This window comes from Mustela nivalis (genome assembly GCF_964662115.1).
Source record: "Mustela nivalis genome assembly, chromosome: 17".
NCBI lineage: Eukaryota > Metazoa > Chordata > Mammalia > Carnivora > Mustelidae > Mustela > Mustela nivalis.
In genome coordinates, this window is record NC_139036.1 from 4,526,735 (window position 1) to 4,547,766 (window position 21,032).

The 21,032-nt window shown below is 47.5% G+C and overlaps 1 protein-coding gene across 2 annotated transcripts; it reads left to right on the forward strand.

Moving 5' to 3' along the window:
- Positions 1-6,900: 6,900 nt before the first annotated feature.
- ODF4 (outer dense fiber of sperm tails 4) lies at positions 6,901-10,334 on the forward strand. 2 transcript variants are annotated; one of them, XM_082708183.1, is made up of 5 exons: positions 6,901-6,924; positions 7,294-7,540; positions 9,282-9,455; positions 9,723-9,857; positions 10,060-10,334. In XM_082708183.1, the coding sequence occupies exons 1-5, from the start codon at positions 6,922-6,924 to the stop codon at positions 10,242-10,244; spliced, it is 744 nt and encodes a 247-aa protein (XP_082564309.1). In that variant the 5' UTR covers positions 6,901-6,921; the 3' UTR covers positions 10,245-10,334. The 2 variants fall into 2 exon arrangements, with proteins under 2 accessions (XP_082564309.1, XP_082564308.1); XM_082708182.1 differs by lacking the exon at positions 6,901-6,924 and having other exon boundaries at positions 6,995-7,540.
- Positions 10,335-21,032: the final 10,698 nt, after the last annotated feature.

Genomic DNA, 21,032 nt, shown 5'->3' on the forward strand with positions numbered 1-21,032 from the left:
TCTCAGGGCTGCCCAGTCTGCCACTCCAGGCATGGCGGAGGGGGTAGCGGGGACACATGTTGCATTACCCCATTCCTTCACATTCTGCCATGCTGGTGGGATGGAAGAAACAAATATTGTCAAAGACTTAGGAAAGGTGCAGGAGGGGACAGAGTGGGGAAGCTGGGCCCTTGTTGGGAGTCTCTCTCCGTGAGTCAATAAGCCCTTTCTCCACCCACAGCCCTGCCCCTCATGTCTGTGGCCTTTGTGTTTGGCGAGTGGATGATCAATGATCATAAAGATGGGACAGGGCACTGAAGGGTCTTTGCACGGGCCCTTTTATGGCTCTGGGTCAACGCCGTCGTGGCGGAGGGGGGTTCAGCCACGACCACAAGCAGCAGGTGGATGAGAAGAGCTGTCACCCCCTCCTCACAGCCTGCTCCCTAGCTCTCCCCCACTGAGCCCTCCCACCTCCCTGAGATCCTTTCCAGAGCCCTTCAGCCTGGCTCTCTGTCCAACCCTGAAAGCTGCTCTCTCTCTCCCTTCCCTCTTTCCTCACAGGGCTCCCTCTCTCTTCAGGCACAGGGGTATGTGATGGTGATGGTTCCTGCTGTCAGGTTTAGCCAGGTCACCAGGGAGGCACTCCCATCGAGGCAAAAGGTAGTGTCCTCCGAGAGCTCCTCCGCCTGCCCGGCGAACCCCTGACCTCGGTCCCCAGAACGCCCAATCCAAACTGCAGACTCCCCACCACGCGGCCCCAGAGCGCGTCTGGCCAGGCCTAGGGAGCGCAGAGGGGCAGAACTCCGCTTTCGACTGAGCGCTGAAGGCAGGCACCCCGGGGGGCACGGCGTGGCCCCGACCCTTTGGGCTCGGAGCTCACGGGTTAGCCCCGCCCCCAGTCATGGCCCCGCCCCTCCGCGTCCGGCTCCGCCCCACTCTCCGTGCGGACCTGCACCTCCGGTGCTGGGAAGGCTGGCTTCCCGCCTCCGGGCCTGAGGGGTCCTCCCGCCGGGCTCCGGGTTCGGGGCATCTGCCCTCGCGCATGGCAGGGCCTGGGAGGCGGCCCGCCCCCGCCGAGGAGCCCCTGAGAGGTTGAGGCGCAAACTGCGGGCGCGTGCGGGTCACCTGATCCCCGGGCTCCTGGGCGGTCCCCAGCGACCGCCCGGCTCTCGCCCCTGCCCTATGTCCATCTCCCAGTGTGGTTCTGGGGCCTGCAAGAAGCTCACCTGTCAGCTCCTCCTCCATCCCGATCGAGCTCTTGGGCGTGGCTCTCTGTCCCGCTCTTCTTTCTGCGAAGAACCAGCATCGGTCTTGATGGGAATTATGCCACCCGCCCACCGGAGAGCGCAGAAGTCACTTTTTTTTTTTTTTTTTTTTAAGATTTTATTTATTTATTTGTCAGAGAGAGAGAGAGGGAGAGAGAGCGAGCACAGGCAGATAGAATGGCAGGCAGAGGCAGAGGGAGAAGCAGGCTCCCTGCTGAGCAAGGGGCCCGATGTGGGACTCGATCCCAGGACGCTGGGACCATGACCTGAGCCGAAGGCAGCTGCTTAACCAACTGAGCCACCCAGGCCTCCCAGAAGTCACTTTTTTGCTATTTGTAAAATATAGTATTTTTTCTGCTCTTTAAAAATATATACATATATATTACATAATATAGACGTATATATCACATACTATATATATTACATAATATATATCACATTTTCATACATTTCATACATTTTTCATTTTTGTTTATTTATATTTTTATTTCATTTTAGGGGGCACCTGGGTGGCTCAGTGGGTTAACGCCTCTGCCTTTGGCTCAGGTCAAGATCTCAGGGTCCTGGAATCGAGTCCCGCATGCGGCTCTCTGCTGGGCAGGGAGCCTGCCTCTCTGCCCGCCTCTCTGTCTACTTGTGATCCCTGTCTGTCAAATAAATAAATAAAATCTTTCAAAAATATTTTCATTTTAGTAAACATACAGCGTTAATTTCAGGCGTACAATATAGTGATTCAAAAATTCTATACATAATTAGGGTATATTTTTAGGGTACAATTTACATTCAGAGAAATTCACCCCTTTCAGTGTAAAAGTCAGAGATTTTTGGCAAACATAACTAGTCATGGAGCCACCATCGCAACTGAGAAACGAAGGACTTCCTTCCATCACCCTGGTGAATTCCCCTGTGCCCTTTGTGGCGAACCTCTTCCTCAATTCCAGCCTCTGGCAACCCCTGATCGGTTGGTTTTCTGTCTCCTGTAGTTTTGCCTTCCCTGTAATGTCATGTAAATGGAATCATAGGGCAGGTAGACTTTCAAGTTTGTAGTCTTTCACTTAGCTTAGTGTATTTGGGGTTCATCCAGGTACGTCATTACTTTTCACTGTTGAGTAATATTGTGTTGTATGGATATATCAATTTTAGTGGGGGGGCATTTGGGTTGTTTCTAATTTTTTAAAAAAGATTTTCTTTATTTGAGAGAGAGCTTGTGAGCAGGAGCAGGGGGAGAAGGGAGGGGGAGGAGGGAGATATGAGGGAGAGGGGGAAAGGGAGGGGGAGAGGGAGGAAGAGGAGGAAAGTGAGAGAATTCCAAGCAGACTCCCCACTGAGCCTGGAACCCCAGGCGGGGCTCAAACCCAGGACTCTAGGGTCACAATCTGAGCAGATGCTTAACTGAGCCACCTAGGAGCCCCTTCATACGGTTTTAATCTCTGATTCTCTCATAGCTAATAATTCTGCTTTTTTTTTTTTTTTACTTTATTTATTTAATTGAGAGAGAGAGAGAGACAGAGACAACCAGCAGGAGGGGAGCAGCAGGCAGAGGGAGAAGCAGGCTCCCTGCCGAGCAAGGAGCTTGATCCAGGGACCCAGGGATCATGACCTGAGTGTAGGCAGACGCTCAACTGACTGAGCCACACAGGCCCCGGGATTATTGTTTTATAAGGGACGTCAGGGGCCCACACCACCAGTGGGACAGTGGCCACTTTCCTTTTTGGAAAGCTTCCAGTCTTGTACGCCATTCTGGCTTCCACTCTGTTCATGTGTCAGCAAGTTATCATTATTTTTATTTTTTATTTTTTTAAGTAATATCTACACCCGCGGGCATTGGGGTGTCTCAGTCGCTTAAGCGTCTGTCTTTGGCTCAGGTCATGATCCTGGGGTCCTGGGATGAGCCCCTGTGGGACTCCCTGCTCAGTAGGGAGCCCACTTCTCTGTCTACCTCTGCCCCCCTTCCCCATCCCTCATGAATGAATAAATAAAATCTTTTAAAAAATAAGTAATCTCTATATCCAATGTGGGGCTTAATCTCACAACCCTGAAACCAAGAGTCGAGAGCTCCACTGACTGAGCCAGCCAGGCGCCCCCATTATCATTACTTTTTGAGTGCTTGGCTTCCTTTCTTTTGGGGAACTGTCCCTCTCCAAGTCCATGTGGCTCTTGGTGGGCTGTTGGTCAGGGCATCTGCCTTCCCATCTCAGAGGTGGGCAGGTGACACAGTTGAGGCCATGCGGACTCTGAGATGTGGAATCCTGATCAGAAATAGACAAGGGTAGAGGGGGTTTAGTGGGGAATTCTATGGGGAAGCAGTAAGCAGGGGAGGGGGGCAGCTCCTGCTGAGGATTCTCCTGTGCTCCCCTGGCTCCTGCTAGCCTGGACTGGACATCCGGCTTCCTGTTTGAGTCTAGGTTCGTTCACTACTGGCCCAAGACATTCCTTTTCGCCTAACTTAGCCTGGGTCGGTGCTTGCAACCAGAGAGCCCCCACTGATACACAGTCATGTCATTGGCTGGAATGCTGCTGCTTGTGCCTCTAACCTTGTGCTTAAAAGGCAGCCCCTCCGAATGGATGTTGGGGTGGTTGTCTTGGGGGGAGTGGCACCTTTATGTGATATTGAACAAAGCACTTCTTCCTCCCATTCAGTGGAGCCCCCTTGGAGGGCCCTCAATTATTGAGCAGAATGCAGACTGGACTTCAGTTCTCACTCACCCCCCACCCCACCCCCAGCTGTGTGCTCTTGTGCAGTGCACATCCTGCACATCCTTCTGTGGAGACCCTGTTGCCAGGTCCCCCCACCCTTCCCTTCATTTCTCTTCTCCTCCTTCCACCTGCCAGTTTACCTCTTCTAAGTGTTTACTTGGACAACATCAAGGCTGATAACAGCTATGTTTACTTTTGTAGCCATAGTTCAGTCTTCCGTGCTTTGTCCATCTGTTGATTCTAAAAGTTGAAACTCAATTAACAGTGTTTACCTTATATATTGTGACTACATAAATAGCTTTCATTGCAGACCTAGTAATCACTAAGATTGCATTTCTTTCTTAGACTATTTTTAATTACCTTTTGAAAAACAGGACCTGGTACATTCACGGGATCATATGAATTACACGTTCGTTATAAGAGATAATTATATAATGAATATCTGTGCACCTATCCTAACTCAGGAACCAATAACCTATTACCAATAACATGTATGTACCAGGGCCATCCTCCTGGTCCCATTCCCTTGCCTCCCCTGTGAAATAAAATAACCACTATTCTATGCTTTGCATTTATCATTCTGCTGATTTTTATTTTGAGTCTTGTTTACATTTTTATTTATTTTAAGTAATCTCCACACCTAATATGGGGCTTGAACTCACAACCCCAAGATCATGAGTTGCACGCCTTTCTGACTGAGCCAGCCAGGTGCCCCTCTGCTGATTTTTAAAAACTTACCATGCCATCATAGTAGTATGTGTGCTTAAATAGTGTTTTGTTTTGCTGTATTTGTTTACAAGCTCTATAAAAATGGTATCGTGTTTACAGCGTAGTCTTTTGGGAGTTAATGTTTTTCGGGAGATACTATATTTCCAAAATTCTCCTGTGTTGTTTTGTGTTACCGTTAGAACTGCTTGTTAGGATGAGAAACCCTTAGAAATTCCAGGAAAATGAAAACAGATCCAAGGAAGGAAACGAAATCCTGAGGATCACCAGCTCTGCTCAGCCTCCTGACCTGGATGCCCCTGACCATGGCCGAGGGTTCTAAGGATGGCGTTTGTCCTTGGCAGGGCCAGATCACGTGCAGACTTGGCACGGAGAGGTCTCTGCTCTGGTGATTGAAGGAGTAAGACAGACAACTTGAGGTGTGAGAGTCGCGTCTCAATCGTGTGGACCAGAGGAGAAGAGGAGGTTGGTCTGGGGAGGAGGAGAAGGACGCTCAGGGATGAGCAGGCACAGAGCCAGACTCTGTCTCCAGAATTCCCGTGTTGGCAAGCTAACCCCAAGGTGATGCTTTTAGGAACTGGGGCCTTTAGGCGAGGGTGATTAGGGGCTTTTGGGAGTCTGTCCTCACAAATGGAATCAGTGTCTTATAAAAAAGATCCCACAGGGCTTCTTGGTCCCACATGAGCGTGACAGGAAGAAGTCCGAGACCTCCAGCGGGCCCTCACTGGCCCAGGCTGGCATGATGAACTTGGACTTTCAGCCTCTGAAAATGTGAGGACTACATTTCTGTTGCTTACAAGCTACCCTGTGTGTGGTGTTTTGTCGTGGCCGCTGCACGGACTAAGAAACCGAAGAAAGAGCTCTCACAGGGTTTGAATTCCTAATTCCAACTGTAACTTGGGTCTAGTGAGCACATGACCTTGGGATTCACGATGAACTCCCCTTTTTGCTTAGGCTAATTTGGGTTCTCTTGCCATTTCTGTCTCTCTCTCTCAAATATATAAATAAAACCTTTTAAAAAATTAATAATGTAACAGTCACCACTCTCACTTTCTGGGAATTTACTATGAAGCAATGAATGCTTACTGTTTCTTTACCTCATTCGATATTCAAACCAAGTGTGAGACAAGTCTCATTGTCCCAGTGCTACAGATCAGTAAACTGAGGCACATAGAAGCTAGAGGGTACATGCGAGTTCACAAGCCTGTACTCTTCTCTCTGCCTGTTGGACCCCAAAGCCTGTGTTCTTAAACACACATATCACTGCCTCCACAGCGTAAACCAGCTCTGGTGGGATTCAAACTCACATCCCAAATCCAAAAGCCTTTTTTCTTGGGAGAGTTCCCAGGGTCTCTCTTCTCCCAGAAGCCACCATGATCAGGTGACTCATTTCTATTTTCTTAACTTAACTTAAACTCTATTTTCTTAACTCAACTTAACTATTTTCTTAACTTAAAAAGGAAGTTAGAGGGGTGCCTGGGGTGGCTCAGTGGGTTAAGCAGCTGCCTTCGGCTCAGGTCATGATCTCAGGGTCCTGGGATCGAGACCCGCATCGGGCTCTCTGCTCAGCAGGGAGCCTACTTCCCTCTCTCTCTCTGCCTGCCTCTCTGCCTACTTGTGATCTCTGTCTGTCAAATAAATAAATAAAATCTTTAAAAAAAAAAAAAAAGGAAGTTAGGAAAAAAAAATATCTCAGCTTGTGGAGCTCCTGACTGACTTAGTGAGTGGGGAATGCAACGCTTGATCTCGGTCTTATAGGTTCGAGCCCCACGGTTGGTGTAGAGATTACTGGGGGAAAAAAAAATCTTAAAAAAAAGAAAGATCTTAGATTGTGCGATGCCCGCCCACTCCTTCTTAACCTATGTCCCTCCCCTTCTAGTACTGAGGGGAAAAAGAAGGGAAGAAAGTACAGAGAAGAGGGAGGGGAATGGCAAGGGTTCACCAGAAACAAATGGGTGTGGGAGGGAGGGGAAGAGGATGGGGGAGGCAGTGAGAGGGTGCCCCCCCCCACTTTGGAAGACACTTCCAAAGAACAATGGAGGGAGGCTATTTCCCTGAGGACAAGCGCCTTCTCCCTCCTGCTCTGCCAGCATTTGTGGGTAGGGTCAGAGCAAAGCACACAGGAAGAGGAGGGGACACCCTCAGAAACCATAACTCTTAGGAGTGGGGCTTTCCCATGGGCCCCTCCCCCACTTGACGAACCCCCCCCCCCTTCAAGAATATTCCATGGCAGTTAGGAGCCCTGTCTTACTGAATGGTTTGTGCTTTCCCTGCCCCCAGGCCTCGTGGTGCAAAGAGCTCTGCTGCATAAAAATATTTACAAGATGAGGGACAACTGAGTCCAACAAGGGAGAGGGGGAATGGGGTGGAGGGGAGAGGGGGAGACAGAGGGTGCGCAAGATGGGGGCAGGGGACTTTAGGGATGAGTTCCCTGCATCTGGAAAAGAAAGGGATGAACACTGGAAACTTGGAAGGGAAGGGGGGTGCTGAGAAACAGGAGTGGGTGGAGGAGAGTAGGGAACAAGAAGCCGGGGGACAGAACTCATTCTCTGAGCCCAGTGGGAGCAGGCAGGGGCTCAAGGATAAGCGCTCAGAGCCCCGGAGGGTCTCTGTGTTGCCCCTGCAGTGGAGAATTACCCACAGCTCCCGCTGGATAGCGCAGGTGCTGGCCTCGGAGCTCAGCCTGGTTGCCTTCGCCCTGCTGCTGGTCATGGTGTTCTCCAAAAAATGGCTGGACCCCTCTAGAAGCCGCTTCTACCAGCGCTGGCCCACCAACGTCAGTGCCAGAATCTACACGGCCACCCACGTCATGTCCATGGGGCTCCTGGAGATCTGCAGATCCAACGGCTGTTTCCACTCAGAAAACTGGAAAGGTGAGACCCTCCCCAGCCCCATCCCACCCCCAGGGCTCCAGTCTGCCTTGGTCACTGTGGGTCACCCCATGCCCTTGTCCCCTCCTTCTGGTCATCCACAGTGATCTGACCCGCAAGATGGCTTCACAGGTGGAGAACACCAAGGATCGGTCTTCCTGTCCCCATCCATCCTGGCCACATCACTTTGCCTGACTCAAATCACTGCTTTAGGGAAGGTTCTGAGCCTCATCTGGGGCTATCACCATGTTGCAAGGGGCATAGACTCTCAGTGCCGGTGCATCACTCCTTAATCACACAACTCTCCCTGTTATATGGGGAGAAGAGCTCCAGGGAGGTGGGAATTGCCTTCCTCCGGCTTGTGTACCCCGAGGGTCCAGCTTTGGGAGGAGTTCTCAGGATGCTGTCCCTCCCCGGCCCTGGCCCCAGCCTCTTCTGTCTCAGGCCCTGCTTGTTCCTTCCTTCCCAGCCTCTCGTCGCCCTTCACTGCCAGTTCCCATACTTAGAACACCACGTCTCCCTTCACTGTTCCATGTCGCTTTCAGAAAGCATGATAGTGGTGTGCCTGGGTGGCTGAGTGGGTTAAAGCCTCTGCCTTCGGCTCAGGTCATGATCCCAGGGTCCTGGGATGGAGCCCCGCATTGGGCTCTCTGCTCAGCAGGGAGCCTGCTTCCCCCACCCCCCGCCTGATTCTCTGCCCACTTGTGATCTCTCTCTGTCAAATAAATAAATAAAATCTTAAAAAAAAAAAAAAGAATCCTGGCTTATTTAAGGAGGGAAAATGATATTTCATTGTTATCTCACATGTACATTTCTGAAGCACTTGGGTGGCTCAGTTGGCTAAACCTCTGACTCTTGATTTCGGCTCAGATCCTGATCTCAGAGGGTCATGAGCTCAAGCCCTGCATGGGGCCATGTGCTCCATGAGGAGTCTGCTGGGGTTTCTCTCTCTAACCCTCTACCCTTTCCCCAGCAAATACTCTCTCTCTCTAAAATAAATACATAAATCTTTTTAAAAAAATGCATATTTTGGGGTGCCTGGGTGGCTCAGTGGGTTAAGCCACTGCCTTCGGCTCAGGTCGTTATCTCAGGGTCCTGGGATCAAGCCCCAGGTCAGGCTCTCTGCCCAGCGGGGAGTCTGCGTCCCCCTCTCTCTCTGCCTGCCTCTCTGCCTGCTTGTGATCTCAATCTCTCTCTCTGTCAAATAAATAAATAAAACCTTTTTTTAAAATATGCCTTTCTTGGGACACCTGGGTGCCTCAGTCTGTTAAGCCTCTGCCTTCGGCTCAGGTCATGATCCCGGGGTCCTGGGATAGAGTCTTGCATTGAGTTCCTTGCTCGGCAGGGAGCTTGCTTCTCTCTCTGCCTCTGCCTGCTTGAGCTCTCTCTCTCTCTCTGAATAAATAAATAAATAATAAATAAAATATTTTTTTTAATGTGCATTTCTTTTTTTTTTTTTAAGATTTTATTTATTTATTTGACGGACAGAGATTATAAGTAGGCAGAGAGGCAGGCAGAGAGAGAGGAGGAAGCAGGCTTCCTGCTGAGCAGAGAGCCCCGATGCGGGGCTCGATGCCAGGACCCTGAGGTCATGACCTGAGCCGAAGGCAGAGGCTTTAACCCACTGAGCCACCCAGGCGCCCCCAAATGTGCATTTCTTTAGTTAACCTTTTCTCATGTCATTCAATTATATATTTTTTCCCTTTGTGAATCTTATGTTCATCCTGTTTCTCATTTTCTCCAGATAATTACAAGCTGTGGACCAATCACCCAGTCTTCGGGGCGGCCGTGATAACTTTCTGCCTGACGCTGGTGCTGGGCTTTCTCTTTACCATCTGGTTGCACCTGCCGTACATACCCGGTCTTCAAAGACTGCCCTGCTTCAGCTGGGTTGGGACTATCATGAGCTTCTTTGAAGGTACCCCATGGCTCTGGAAATGGTCATTGGTTTCTCCCCAGACACATCTTCCGGGTCCTTCTCCATTTTTCTTTCTTTGAGGGTAGGGCAGGGGTTTGGCCAAACAGAACTGATCATTCTTGAGAACTGAGCTCTGCCATTTCCTAGTCCCCGGAGAGGTGGGGTTGGAGGGGTGGATGGTGGTTTGTGGGTGCATCCCAGCAGGTGAAGGAAAATCCCTGTGGGTCCTCAGGTAAGAATAAGCTCTCTCCGGTTCCTGTCTCCTAGTTTTCCTTATTTTCTTCACCATGATGTTGTTTCCTATTAACCTCTGGATCTTTGAGTTGAAGAAGAATTTATCAGTCCCCATTGGCTGGAGCTATTTCATAGGCTGGCTGGTGTTTGTCCTCTATGTCACCTGTGGTGAGTGGCCCGAGGGCCCCAGGAAGAGAAGACATGGGTGGCTGGGACAGAGGAAGTGTACAGGGAGGCAGTTGGTGGGGGCAGGCTGGTAATTCCCAGGGACAATTTCTTAGAGATTGCCTTTTCCTTTGGCCTCACCTCGCTGGCCACATTCTTCCAGTTCTCCAAATTTCCTCTCCCCCATCCCTTTGTGATTTCCCAGCGGCCCTGTGCTACTTCAACCATAAACATTTCTGGAGGGTGATTTTGAACCGTCCCCCTGGCACCGTGCACTGTAGCAACTTTTCCAGCCCCAAACAAAACTTGAAAATGAAGCCGGTTGTCTCACACAGCTCGGGCAACCAGCGGGACGTCCGGGTTCCTGAGCAAAAGGAGGCATCTCCGTAAACTTGTCGGAAATCCTGGCGCCACGTTCTGCCCATTCATCCAAATCCCTGTCCTCATCCTTTTCTCACAACCTTGGGGTGGGTGGCGTGGCAGGGCTTGGCCTCCCATCACTGCCAGGAGTTAGAGAGGGAGGATAGTACTTCTCCTCCTGGTGCCTATTTGCTTATAGCTTGGGTAAAGTGGAATAAATGGTCTCTTATTATCATGTCTGGCCGTTTTTGAGGTAAGACAACAACTTGAAGGAGAGGAAGGGAGAAAGAACAACTTTGTTTCCCAATCGTTCCTGCCTAGGAGCCTTTTGGCACCCTGGGTTCCCAGAATTGCCCAATTTCTCCCGTAGCGCACTTGGACACAGGTGAAACTCCTCTCAGGAGCTAAGCCTCTTTCAACTTTGTCCCCACCGTTCCCACATGTTTAGTGGGTCGAGGGGAGTGACCAGGAGGGAGAGATCATTTGTGAACTAGTTGTTTTATTCAGAGTGAACAATTCAAGAGCAAACTGGCCCAAAGAGGCAGGTCATCTGGGGGTGTGGCTGTGAAGTGTGCACGGGGCAGCCATCCCACCTTCTGTGTCCAGATCAGGTGACGGAGAAGTCCTAGAGCCCTGTGCCTGGGTACCACCATCTCTGCCTTCACCTCCATCACAACTTCACCTGGACCACTACCTCCACCACCACTTCACCTCCACCATCCTTACCTGGTTGCTACCGCTCCCCTCCTAAGCCTCCCTTGTTCTCCACCCTGTAACAGCAGGACAAAAACATGAAATGAAGGAAAACATTAGAGCTAGGCTCTAAGCTCAAGACACAGACTGCACCTTTGGGTTATAACCTGAGTCTCATGAACAGGTGCATCACCCACTGTTGGCAGCACTGGTGATGACTATTGGGATTCAGACATCCTGCCCAGAAAGGCTGGCCTCCGAAGAGAGCAGCCGTAACTGATCTTTGTCATCGCTCTACACATGCCAGTCAGCTAGAGGAGGGAAAGGACAAATAATGAGTGGACTGGATATGTTGAAACTACATTATTAGGTTGAACCACACGATACTGCTGTTTTAGCAGTTAAATGCCAGCAGCTTCACAGAGTTCAACCTAATCTATATGAACAATTTCTCTTTGGTTTTGGGGCTCCTTTAAAATTATTATTTTTATCAGACCTGATAAGCATTAGTAGGATTCCTAACTTGGCTCCAAGCAAACATTATGAGCAAAGAATCAGATACAATGGTTTAAAATTTGGGCAGAACAGGCATTCCGCAAATCCCTACTCATGGTCCCCCTTATGCTCCTTCTCCCTGGTAGCAAGGATCTATCGAGGGGCTTATTGAATTAATCATCCTTGGGGAAGGGACATCAAACAGAGGGATGTCATGACCTCAGATATCTATCTATCTATCTATCTATCTATCTAGATATATCTATTTATATAGATCGATATATAGATATATGTAGATATATATTTGGAGAAAGGGAATTTGTAATTTGGAAGAAGTCATAAACTCAAATGCCTACAGAGGCTAGGCAGGTAGCATAAATAAATAAAGGGGGCTAAACTTCCAGTCTATAGTTTCTCTCTTTTGATAAAGACTTAGTATATTATCTATTGCTAGATAACAAATCATCCCAAACTTAAAATAATAAACATTACATTATCTCATATAGTTTCTGGGATCAGGAATCCTGGAAGAGCTTAGCTGAATGGTTCTTGCTCAGGGTCTCTCATGAGGTCATAGTCAAGATGTCAGCTGGGGCTAGAGTCATCTGAAGGCTTGACTGGGGCTGGAGGACCTACTTCCATTGCTATGACTGTTGGCAGTTCCTTGCCACAAAGGCCTCTTCATGGGCTGTTAGGTTGTTGAAGATAATGCCCTCCACCCCCCAAAGTGAGCGATCTATGAGTAAGGAAGGAGGAAGAGGTGGAGGAAGAGGAGAAGCACCAGTGTCCTTTATGATGTAGTCTTGGAAGAAATACATTTACTTTCACCACATTCTACTTGTCGGAAACCAGTCATTAAGTTCACCCCACACTCAAGAGGAAGGGAATTAAGTTTCACCTCTGAAGGGGAAACGTATCAAGAATCTGTAGATTACATTAAAACCACCATATTCAACCTTCTGGTCACAAATTATTTACATTCCTCCCCTTGCAACACACATATACCTCTCTCAAGGCCCTGAAAATCCACATCCCAGCAGAGCATCAATCAGCTGAAAGTTCAAAATTCTACTGTGTTGTGAGGAACTAACTAAGTCCTCATGGGGTCTTTAAGGATTTCTCCAATAAGACTGTGGAATATGCACTCAGAGAGGTGTATGGAAGTGAAGGATTCATTACATCCATGGGTCCTAGAAGAAGGAGGCATGATATTCCATATGGAGGCCACATAGAAGGGGTGCCCAGAGAGTAGGCTCAACCATGCAGATGGGGAGCTGAAAGAGTGAGGACCCATAGCCAAGTGTCTTTATTTGGGTCAGGGTGGAGCACACAGGCAAATGTATGAGGGAGTTTTATTAGTACATTTAAAGGTTACTAGGTTATAGTCAGGGGAGGGCAAGAAAGGGAGCTTGTGGCAGGATCCAGCCTCATCACACTGGTGCACCTGCTTGCATGCCCACAGGAAGGACCCTGCGAAAAGGTGTTCAACTGCAAGCCAGGTAAGAGAGGTTTCAGAAGAAACCAAACCTATTACACTTGATCTTGGACTTCTAGCCTCGAACTGTGAGAAAATAAATTTCTCTTGCTTGAACTGCCTAGTCTATGGTACATTGTTACGGCAGCCTTAGCAAACTCATATATCACCTAAATTAGGTCCAGATGCAAGATGAGACTTTGTATGTAATGCCTGAAGCACAGTTGTTCTCACTTTGAATGTCTGTGAACTATAGAGACACGACGTGACCATCTCCCCACATATCCAGAAAACACAGCGGGACAGTCAAGGGATCATCATTACAGACGTTACTGCTTAAAAAGGGCCACAGTGATGTATAATGAACACTGAGTAATGTAGAGAATTGTCAAATCATTATGTTGAACACTTGAAACTGATATAACACTGTATGTTAATTACAATTCAATAACAAGGCTGGGGTGGGGGGGGAATGAGAGGCACACAGGGGTCACTGGTCCATAGCAGTTTTGGAATCCAGCTGGGAAGATGTTGAAATTTCCTTGATTCAGTCCTGGTGCACCTGAGTGACTCAGTCATTAAGCGTCTGCCTTGGGCTCAGGTTATGATCCCAGGGTCCTGGTATGGAGCCCCACATTGGGCTCCCTGCTTGGTGAGAAGCCTGCTTCTTCCTCTCCCATTCCCAATGCTTGTGTTCCCTCTCTTGCTGTCTTTCTTTGTCAAATTAAAAAAAAATTCAGTCCTATTTCTGTCCAGAACCTGTTTCCATGGTTGTTGTTGTTGTTTTAGATATAATGCATATGTGATAAAATTTACCATTTTAGGGGTGCTTGGGTGGCTCAATGGGTTAAAGCCTCTGCCTTCAGCTCAGGTCATGTTCCTAGGGTCCTAGGATCGAGCCTCACATCGGGCTCTCTGCTTAGTAAGGAGCTTGCTTCCTCCTCTCTCTCTTCCTGCCTCTCTGCCTACTTGTGATCTCTGTCTGTCAAATAGATAAATAAAATCTTTTTTAAAAATTACCATTTTAAAGTACATAATTCAGATGTTCTGGTATATGCACAATGTGCAATCATCACCACTGTCCAATTTCAGAACACTTCACTTCTCTAATTATTCCCCATCCCCCATTGCCTTCAGCCCTTGGAAACTACTAGTTCACTTTCTTTCTATGCATTTGATTTTTTTGGACATTTCATATAAATGGCATCATATGAATACAGTTTTTTGTGCCTGGGTTCTTTTCTTAGCATCATGTTTTCAAGGTTCATTCCTGTTGTAAAACGTATCAGTACTGAATAGTATCTCATTGTATGGATATGTCATATTTTAAAAATCCATTGGCGGGGCGCCTAGGTGGCTCAGTGGGTTAAGCCGCTGCCTTCGGCTCAGGTCATGATCTCAGAGTCCTGGGATCGAGTCCCGCATCGGGCTCTCTGCTCAGCCCTCAGCAGGGAGCCTGCTTCCTCCTCTCTCTCTCTGCCTGCCTCTCTGCCTACTTGTGATCTCTCTCTGTCAAATAAATAAAATCTTTAAAAAAAAAATAAAAAATCCATTGGTAAGTGCATGGACATTGGGGTTGCATCCACCCTTGGGCCATTATGAATAATGCTGTTGGGAAGATTTCTTTCTTTCTTTCTTTTTTTAAAATATTTTATTTATTTATTTGACAGACAGAGATCACAAGTAGGCAGAGAGGCAGGCAGAGAGAGAGAGGAGAAAGCAGGCCCCGGGCAGTGCAGAGAGCCCAATGTGGGGGCTCGATCCCAAGACCCCGGGATCATGACCTAAGCCGAAGGCAGAGGCTTTAATCCACTGAGCCACCCGGGCGCCCCTGTTGTAAAGATTTCTGTCTGAGTTTTCATACATACGTTTTCAATTCTCCAGGGTGTATAACTAGGCATGGACTCACTGGATCACATGGTAGCTCTATGTTAAACTTCTTGGGGGAACTGCCAGGTTGTCTCTCCAAGCAGCTGTACCACTTTCCCTTCCCACCAGTAACATGTACGTGTTCCAAGCTCTCTACATCCTGGCCAACACTTTTATTATTTATCTTTTGGATTCTTGCCATTTTAGTCAAGGGCAAGTGGTATTTCATTGTGGTTTTGATTTGAATTTTCCTAACACATTTCCCCAAGACGTGTCTCCTGTGCCTTTCAGCCATTTGTATGTTCTCCAGAGCTCCACCTGTGAGGCATTGGGCACTACCTTCTGAATCACGCTTCCTTTCCACAAAAGGCAGCCTGTATTTGTAGCTGTATAATTTTCTCAGCCTACATTCTGCTGGTAGAATTTTGGGGTCCAAAGCCCTCTCTTTTCTTTTTGTATTGTCTCTATCATTTGCAGACTGCCATAGACCACATGTATGTCAACTTTATTCTGTGAGACACTCTGTAGCCTCTTGAGATTTTTACTGAGATTGACTCCATTGGACAAACATGGCTTCCGGGCGAAGATTAAGGGACAAAATGCGGGCGCTGCAGCTTAGCATCCCTCATGAATTTGCAGTCAAAGTATTGGCAAAGTATTGGTGACTCCCTTCTAGGAGACTCACCCATATAGGACTGTTTGCTGGAGGTCTAAATGTCTTGCCATGTGGACCCAAGGAATGCTTAAGAGTTCTCATGACATAGCAAGTGGAACGTTCAAGAGCAAAAAATCTACAAGAAAGAGGAGAGAGCTGCAATCTTTAATGATGTAGTGTCAAAAGTCATACATCATCACTTCCACTGCATTCTGTTTGTTTGAAGAGAGTCACTAAGTCCCAGCCCAAACTCAAGAAGAGATGAATTAAGCCCTTCTTGAAGGGGCAGTATTAAAGGATTTGTGGACATCATACCATTAAACTTATAACAGGACAGCATGATTGGAAATGACAAGGCACTATTTCAGCCCATGTACATTACTGCCTATTTGCCGGGTCACCTAGATGGCTTGGGGCAGCCCCCAGACCTGAAATTCTTCCAATTCCTGCCAAATTCTCCTTCCACCTCTCCAGTTCCTGAGCCAAGGTTCTGTTCAACTCCGTGGTGATAGACAGGGCCCTCCCACTGTCAAAGTTGGAGGCTTGGAGGTAGTAGGAGACCAGCACAGGTATCAGCCCATCCTCAGGAGTCTTGTCTCACTCAGCCTTGTAGGTTCTAGTTTAGTTCTTGAGCTCACTTTCACATCTTTCCTTCCCGACTGCCTACTCCGACAACTTCAGGTTCCAGAATTAGGCACAGAAACATCAGTCTTACATAGCGTATTTAACTGACTTCTCACCTGCAAAAAATAAATCCCTTAGTGGTTCTGCTTCTTTGGTTGAACCTTGACCAGTAACCAGTAACACCAGTAATACCAGTAACACCATCTGGGCCTGCTATTCAGTCCATCCTCTGAGTTTTCATTTCAGTTATTGCATTTTTCAGTTCTAAAATTTCCATTTAGTCATTCTACATATTTTCTATTTCTTTGCAGAGACATATTTTTTCATTTGTTTCAGGCATGTTTCTAATTGCTTGTTGAAGCATTTTTGTGACTCTCCTTAAAATCCTTATTGGAAAATCCCAATCCCAAGGGCTGTGTCATCTCAGTGTTGTCATCTGCTGGGTATCTTTTCTCATTCAACTTGAGATTTCCGGGTATGCTGCAGGATTTTGTATTGTATCCTGGACATTTTTAAAAATTACATCATAAGACTCTGGATAGTATTTAAATCTGTTTTCGCAGTCCCTCTCTGACATTGTGCCATGGAGAAAAGGAGTGTTTCCTTGCTAGAGTGTGGTGGGAGTAAAGGTCCTGGTTCTCCACTCCTGCCTATTTTAGACAGGGAGAAGGGTACTTCATTACCGTTGGTCAAAGGTGAGATTTCAGGTTCCCCACTACGCTTCCCTAGGTGGGAGGGGGAAGGGTGCCTTGATATTGCTCTACAGGTGACTTCTATTGGGGGTGAGGTGGGGGCCTTTTTTTGTTTGTTTTGTTTTTAACCACTGGATGAAAGTTCCAGCTTCCCACTCAGCCTCCTCTGACAGAGGAGAAGATCCATGTCATTACCAGGGGGGTGGGGTGGAAGTCCAGGATGCCCATGTGGTCTCTGTTCTTACTGTGTGTATGGGGGTGGGGGGTTGTTACCACCTGGCCAAAATGTACATCTCGGTTGCCCAGTACATCTCGGTTGCCCACTAGGTCTTGTCTGTTACCACCTCTGCTGGAGGGGGGGAAGGGAGGGTAAAAGATCCTGTTAAGGGTGGAAGTCCAGGCTCCCCTATTCAACCTCTGCTGGAGAATGGCAAAAGAGCCATGGTTTTCTCCATGGCGTTTGACTGGAATAAGGCAGGCATTTTCTACAAGTTTTCTTTCTTGCTAGGTTGCCTCTTTCCTGATCCTTTGGCTAAAGAGAGCAGACTGTCTCTCTCTCTTTCTCTCTCTTTCGGCTTGCTCCCATTGGCATTTCCAAGTCGCTGGCTTGGCCACCACTCAGTCTGTGATACTCTGGGGCAAAAAGAAAACCTGGCAAGCTCACTGTAGTGTTGTTCTTAGGATCCAAGATCCCTAGCAAGACTGTCTTGACTCCATCCATCAGAACCTTCTTGTATTTGTTTTATATTTAATGATCAGGGTTTAAGCTGCATAAGAAATCTGTCTATTCCAGCCCGATCTGGGCCAGAAGTTCAGCTATTTTCCCCCCTTTTACTACTTACTTTTTCTAGCCTCTTAAAATAGAAGCTTAGATGATTGATTTTACATCCTTTTTAAAAATTTGAGTTAAAAATATAAATTTCTTATAAGAATTAGTTAATAAATTCTCTTTAAGTACTGCTTTCCCTGCATCCCACAAATTTTGGTATATTGCGTTTATATTACAAAATGTTTTCTAATTTCCCTTGTGATTTTTTTTCCCTTTGTCCCATGGGTTATTTAGAAGTGTGTTGTTTGATGTTCAAATACTGGGACATGTTCTCAAGGTCTTACTATTGATTTCTAATTTAATATCATCTTGGTCAAATAATACACTTTGTATGGTAATAATCTTTTAAAATTTGTTGAGACTTGCTTTATGGCCCAGCATATGGTCTATTTTGATGAATGTTCATGTGCACTTAGAAAGAATGTGTATCCTGCAGTTGCTGGGTACAGTGTTGTTTAAGTATCAATTAAAAAAGCTAGTTTTAATTAATAAGTTATATAATGAATAGTTATTAATAAATAACTAATAAGTACATAATCATTTATTTGAGAGAGAGCACGAACAGAGGGCTCCCCACTGAGCAAGGAGCCCCATGTGGGACTGGATTCCAGGACCCTGGGATCATGACCTGAGCTGAAGGCAGCTGCTTAACTGACTGAGCCACCCAGGTGCTCTGTTTTGGTGTCAGTTAAGCCAAGTTGGTTGATGGTGTTTAAATCAGTATCTGTACTGCTTTTCAGGGGTGGGAGGTGACTTGTTCTATTAATTTTTGAGAAGGGTGTTAATATCTCTAGATTTATTATTATTAATTTGTTATTATTGTACATTTACTTGCTTCTCCCTTTGGTTCAATTTTTGCCTTAAGCATTTTGAAGCTCTGTTGTTATGTATATATTCATTTAAAAACTTTTTAAAATTTAGATTCAGTTCAGTTCAATATAGTGTATTATTTAGTTTCAAAGGTAGAATTGTGTGTGTACATACACACGTAAAAAAGGTATTTTATTTATTTATTTGATAGAGAGCGACCACAAGCAGGGGGAGTGGGAGAGGGAGAAGCAGGCTCCCCACTGAGCAAGGAGCCCCAAGTGGGGCTGGATCCCATGACCCCAGAATCAGGACCTGAGTTGAAGACAGACACTTAACCCACTGAGGCACCCAGGTGCCCCTATACACATTTCAAAAAAAAGATTTTATTTATTGGAGAGAGAGGGAAGGAAAGAGGGCAAGCAGGGGGAGGAGCAGAAGGGCAAGGGAGAGGGACAAGCAGACTCCAAGCTGAGTGCAGAGCCTTACCTGGGCTCAGGGGCCTCAGATCATGACCCCAAGATCACAACCTGAGCCGAAATCAAGAGTCAGATGCTAAACTAGCCGCACCAGCCAAGCACCACAAGAATTCCAATTTTCTAGAGGCTGAGTAAGATTCCCTTGAATGGGTATATTTCATTTTGCTTATCCACCCATCCATTGATGGACCCGTGGGCTGTTTCCACCCGTTGTCTACTGTGAATACTGTTGCTGCGAATCAATTTCCTATATGTGACTTTAAGCCAAAGAGTCTGCTGGCTTCAGTAGTAGCCATTTATTTTCCTACAGTGGCCATTAATGCTACTCCCCCCAAATCTCTAGCTCTTCGCCTTCTGGGGATACGCTAAAATGGCGCCCTCTGGCTCCCCTGTGATTGGTTGGGGTCATGTGACTCGATCCGGCCAATAGCTTGCCAGACACACTTCTACTTCCGGTTCAGAGCCTTTAACTGCCTGTGCGAGCTTCTTTAGCGTTCTTATTGCCGCTGTTTCAGTCAAGATGGTGGCTTCTCTGTCTCCTTGGACCCCAGAATGAGGAGACGCAGAGCTGTCTCCGCGCAGCGCTGTGGACTGAATTGTGTCATCCCCTCCCCAAATTCATACACTGAAGCCCTAACCCCAGTGGCTGTACCTGGAGGTGGGGCTTTGGGAAGTAATTAAAGCTAAATGAGGTCACGGGAGTGGTGCGCTGAGCAGGTAGGATTAAAGTCTTCAAAAGGAGAGATGGCGGAGAACTCCTCCCTGGCTCTGCCGCTGCTGCGCACGCGCACCAAGGAAGAAAGGCCTCGTGGGGGCGGAACCAGGAGGCAGCCGCCTGCCGACCCGGAAGAGAGCTCCCGCCGGAGACCCGGCTGCCCGGCACCTTGACTTTGGACGTCCAGCCTCCAGCGCTGAATAAATGCGGGTCTGTCGTGTGAGCCCCCAGCCTGTGGAATTTCGTTATGGGACCCGTGTAGACTACAGTATGTGGTGTGAAAGAGAGTTTAGCGTGGTCGTTACCGGATTGGCGGATTTTAAGATTTTCGGGTCTCCGGCCCCTTAGCAGAGCAGAGACTGTCCTGATCGTACAACCCCTTTGGCTGAAAGGGAAAGAGAAAGGTACAGTGACAGGACGCCTAAGTGGCCGAGTTGGTTAAGTTGGTGCAGCGTCTGCCTTGAGCTCCGGTGGTGATCCCGGGGTCCTGGGATCGACGCCTCCATCGGGCTCCCTGCTTGGTGGGGAGTCTGCTTCCCCCTCTGCCTGCCCCTGACCCTGCTTGTGGGTGCACGCTCTCTCCCTCTCTCTCGGTCAGATAAAATCTTTTAGAGAAAGACAGAGACGGTGAAGCTGAAGTCACTCCCTTTACGGAGACCCTCGCAAACCCACGGAGCTGGGGCTTCCTAACGCGGTTCAGATGACGATCAGATGGCAAGGCTTGAAGAAGCTGCGTAAGGGACACCAATTCATGTATGACGTCAGAATAACTAAGGAAATGTTAAAAAAAGGAAAGAAAGAGAGAGAGAGAGAAAGAAAAGAAAAGAAAAAAGAAAAGAAAAGAAAAGAGGTTTTATTTTTAAGTAATCTCTGTGCTCAAGGTGGAGGTTGAACTCGCGACCCCTGAGATCAGGAGTTGGGGCTCCAGGGACTGAGCCAGCCAGGCACCCTGCAAGATAAACTTTTACAATAATCGTGACAGAAAAATAATGGAAAGATTTTAGCACACAAGTATATACATCTTGCTTTGGGGCCCTTTTCCCTCGATATAGGTTAGGATTTACAGTCTTTGTATCTTTTATCTAATGTCTTAATACTCTGCAGCTTTGTTATTTTCTACATTGACTCACTGCAGGGGCTCCTGGTTGGATCAGTCCTTGAGTGTGCGACGTTCGGTCTCATGGTCGTGAGTGTAGAGTGTACCTTGGGTGTAGAGATTACTTTAAAAGAAAAATAAATGGAGGGCACTTGGGTCGCTTAGTTCGTTAAATGTCTGCCTTTGGCTCAGGTCATGATCTCAGGGTCCTGGGATTGAGTCCCTCATCAGGCTCCCTGCTCGGTGGGGAGCCTGTTTCTTCTTCTCCGTCTCTGCTCCTCCCCCTGCTTCTGCTTTCTCTCTCTCTGTCAAATAATAAAATCTTTGAAAAAATCTTTAAAAAAATAGAAAAATAAAGATTCATCTATTTGAGAGAGAGAGAGGGAGTGC

Excerpts from the sequence above, each read along its gene's own strand:
- ODF4 (XM_082708182.1), top strand. The coding sequence starts at position 7,090 with ATGAGTTCCCTGCATCTGGAAAAGAAAGGGATGAACACTGGAAACTTG. Across the intron at positions 7,541-9,281 it reads CCACTCAGAAAACTGGAAAG|ATAATTACAAGCTGTGGACC; the intron begins GTGAGACCCTCC and ends CATTTTCTCCAG. Across the intron at positions 9,456-9,722 it reads TATCATGAGCTTCTTTGAAG|TTTTCCTTATTTTCTTCACC; the intron begins GTACCCCATGGC and ends CCTGTCTCCTAG.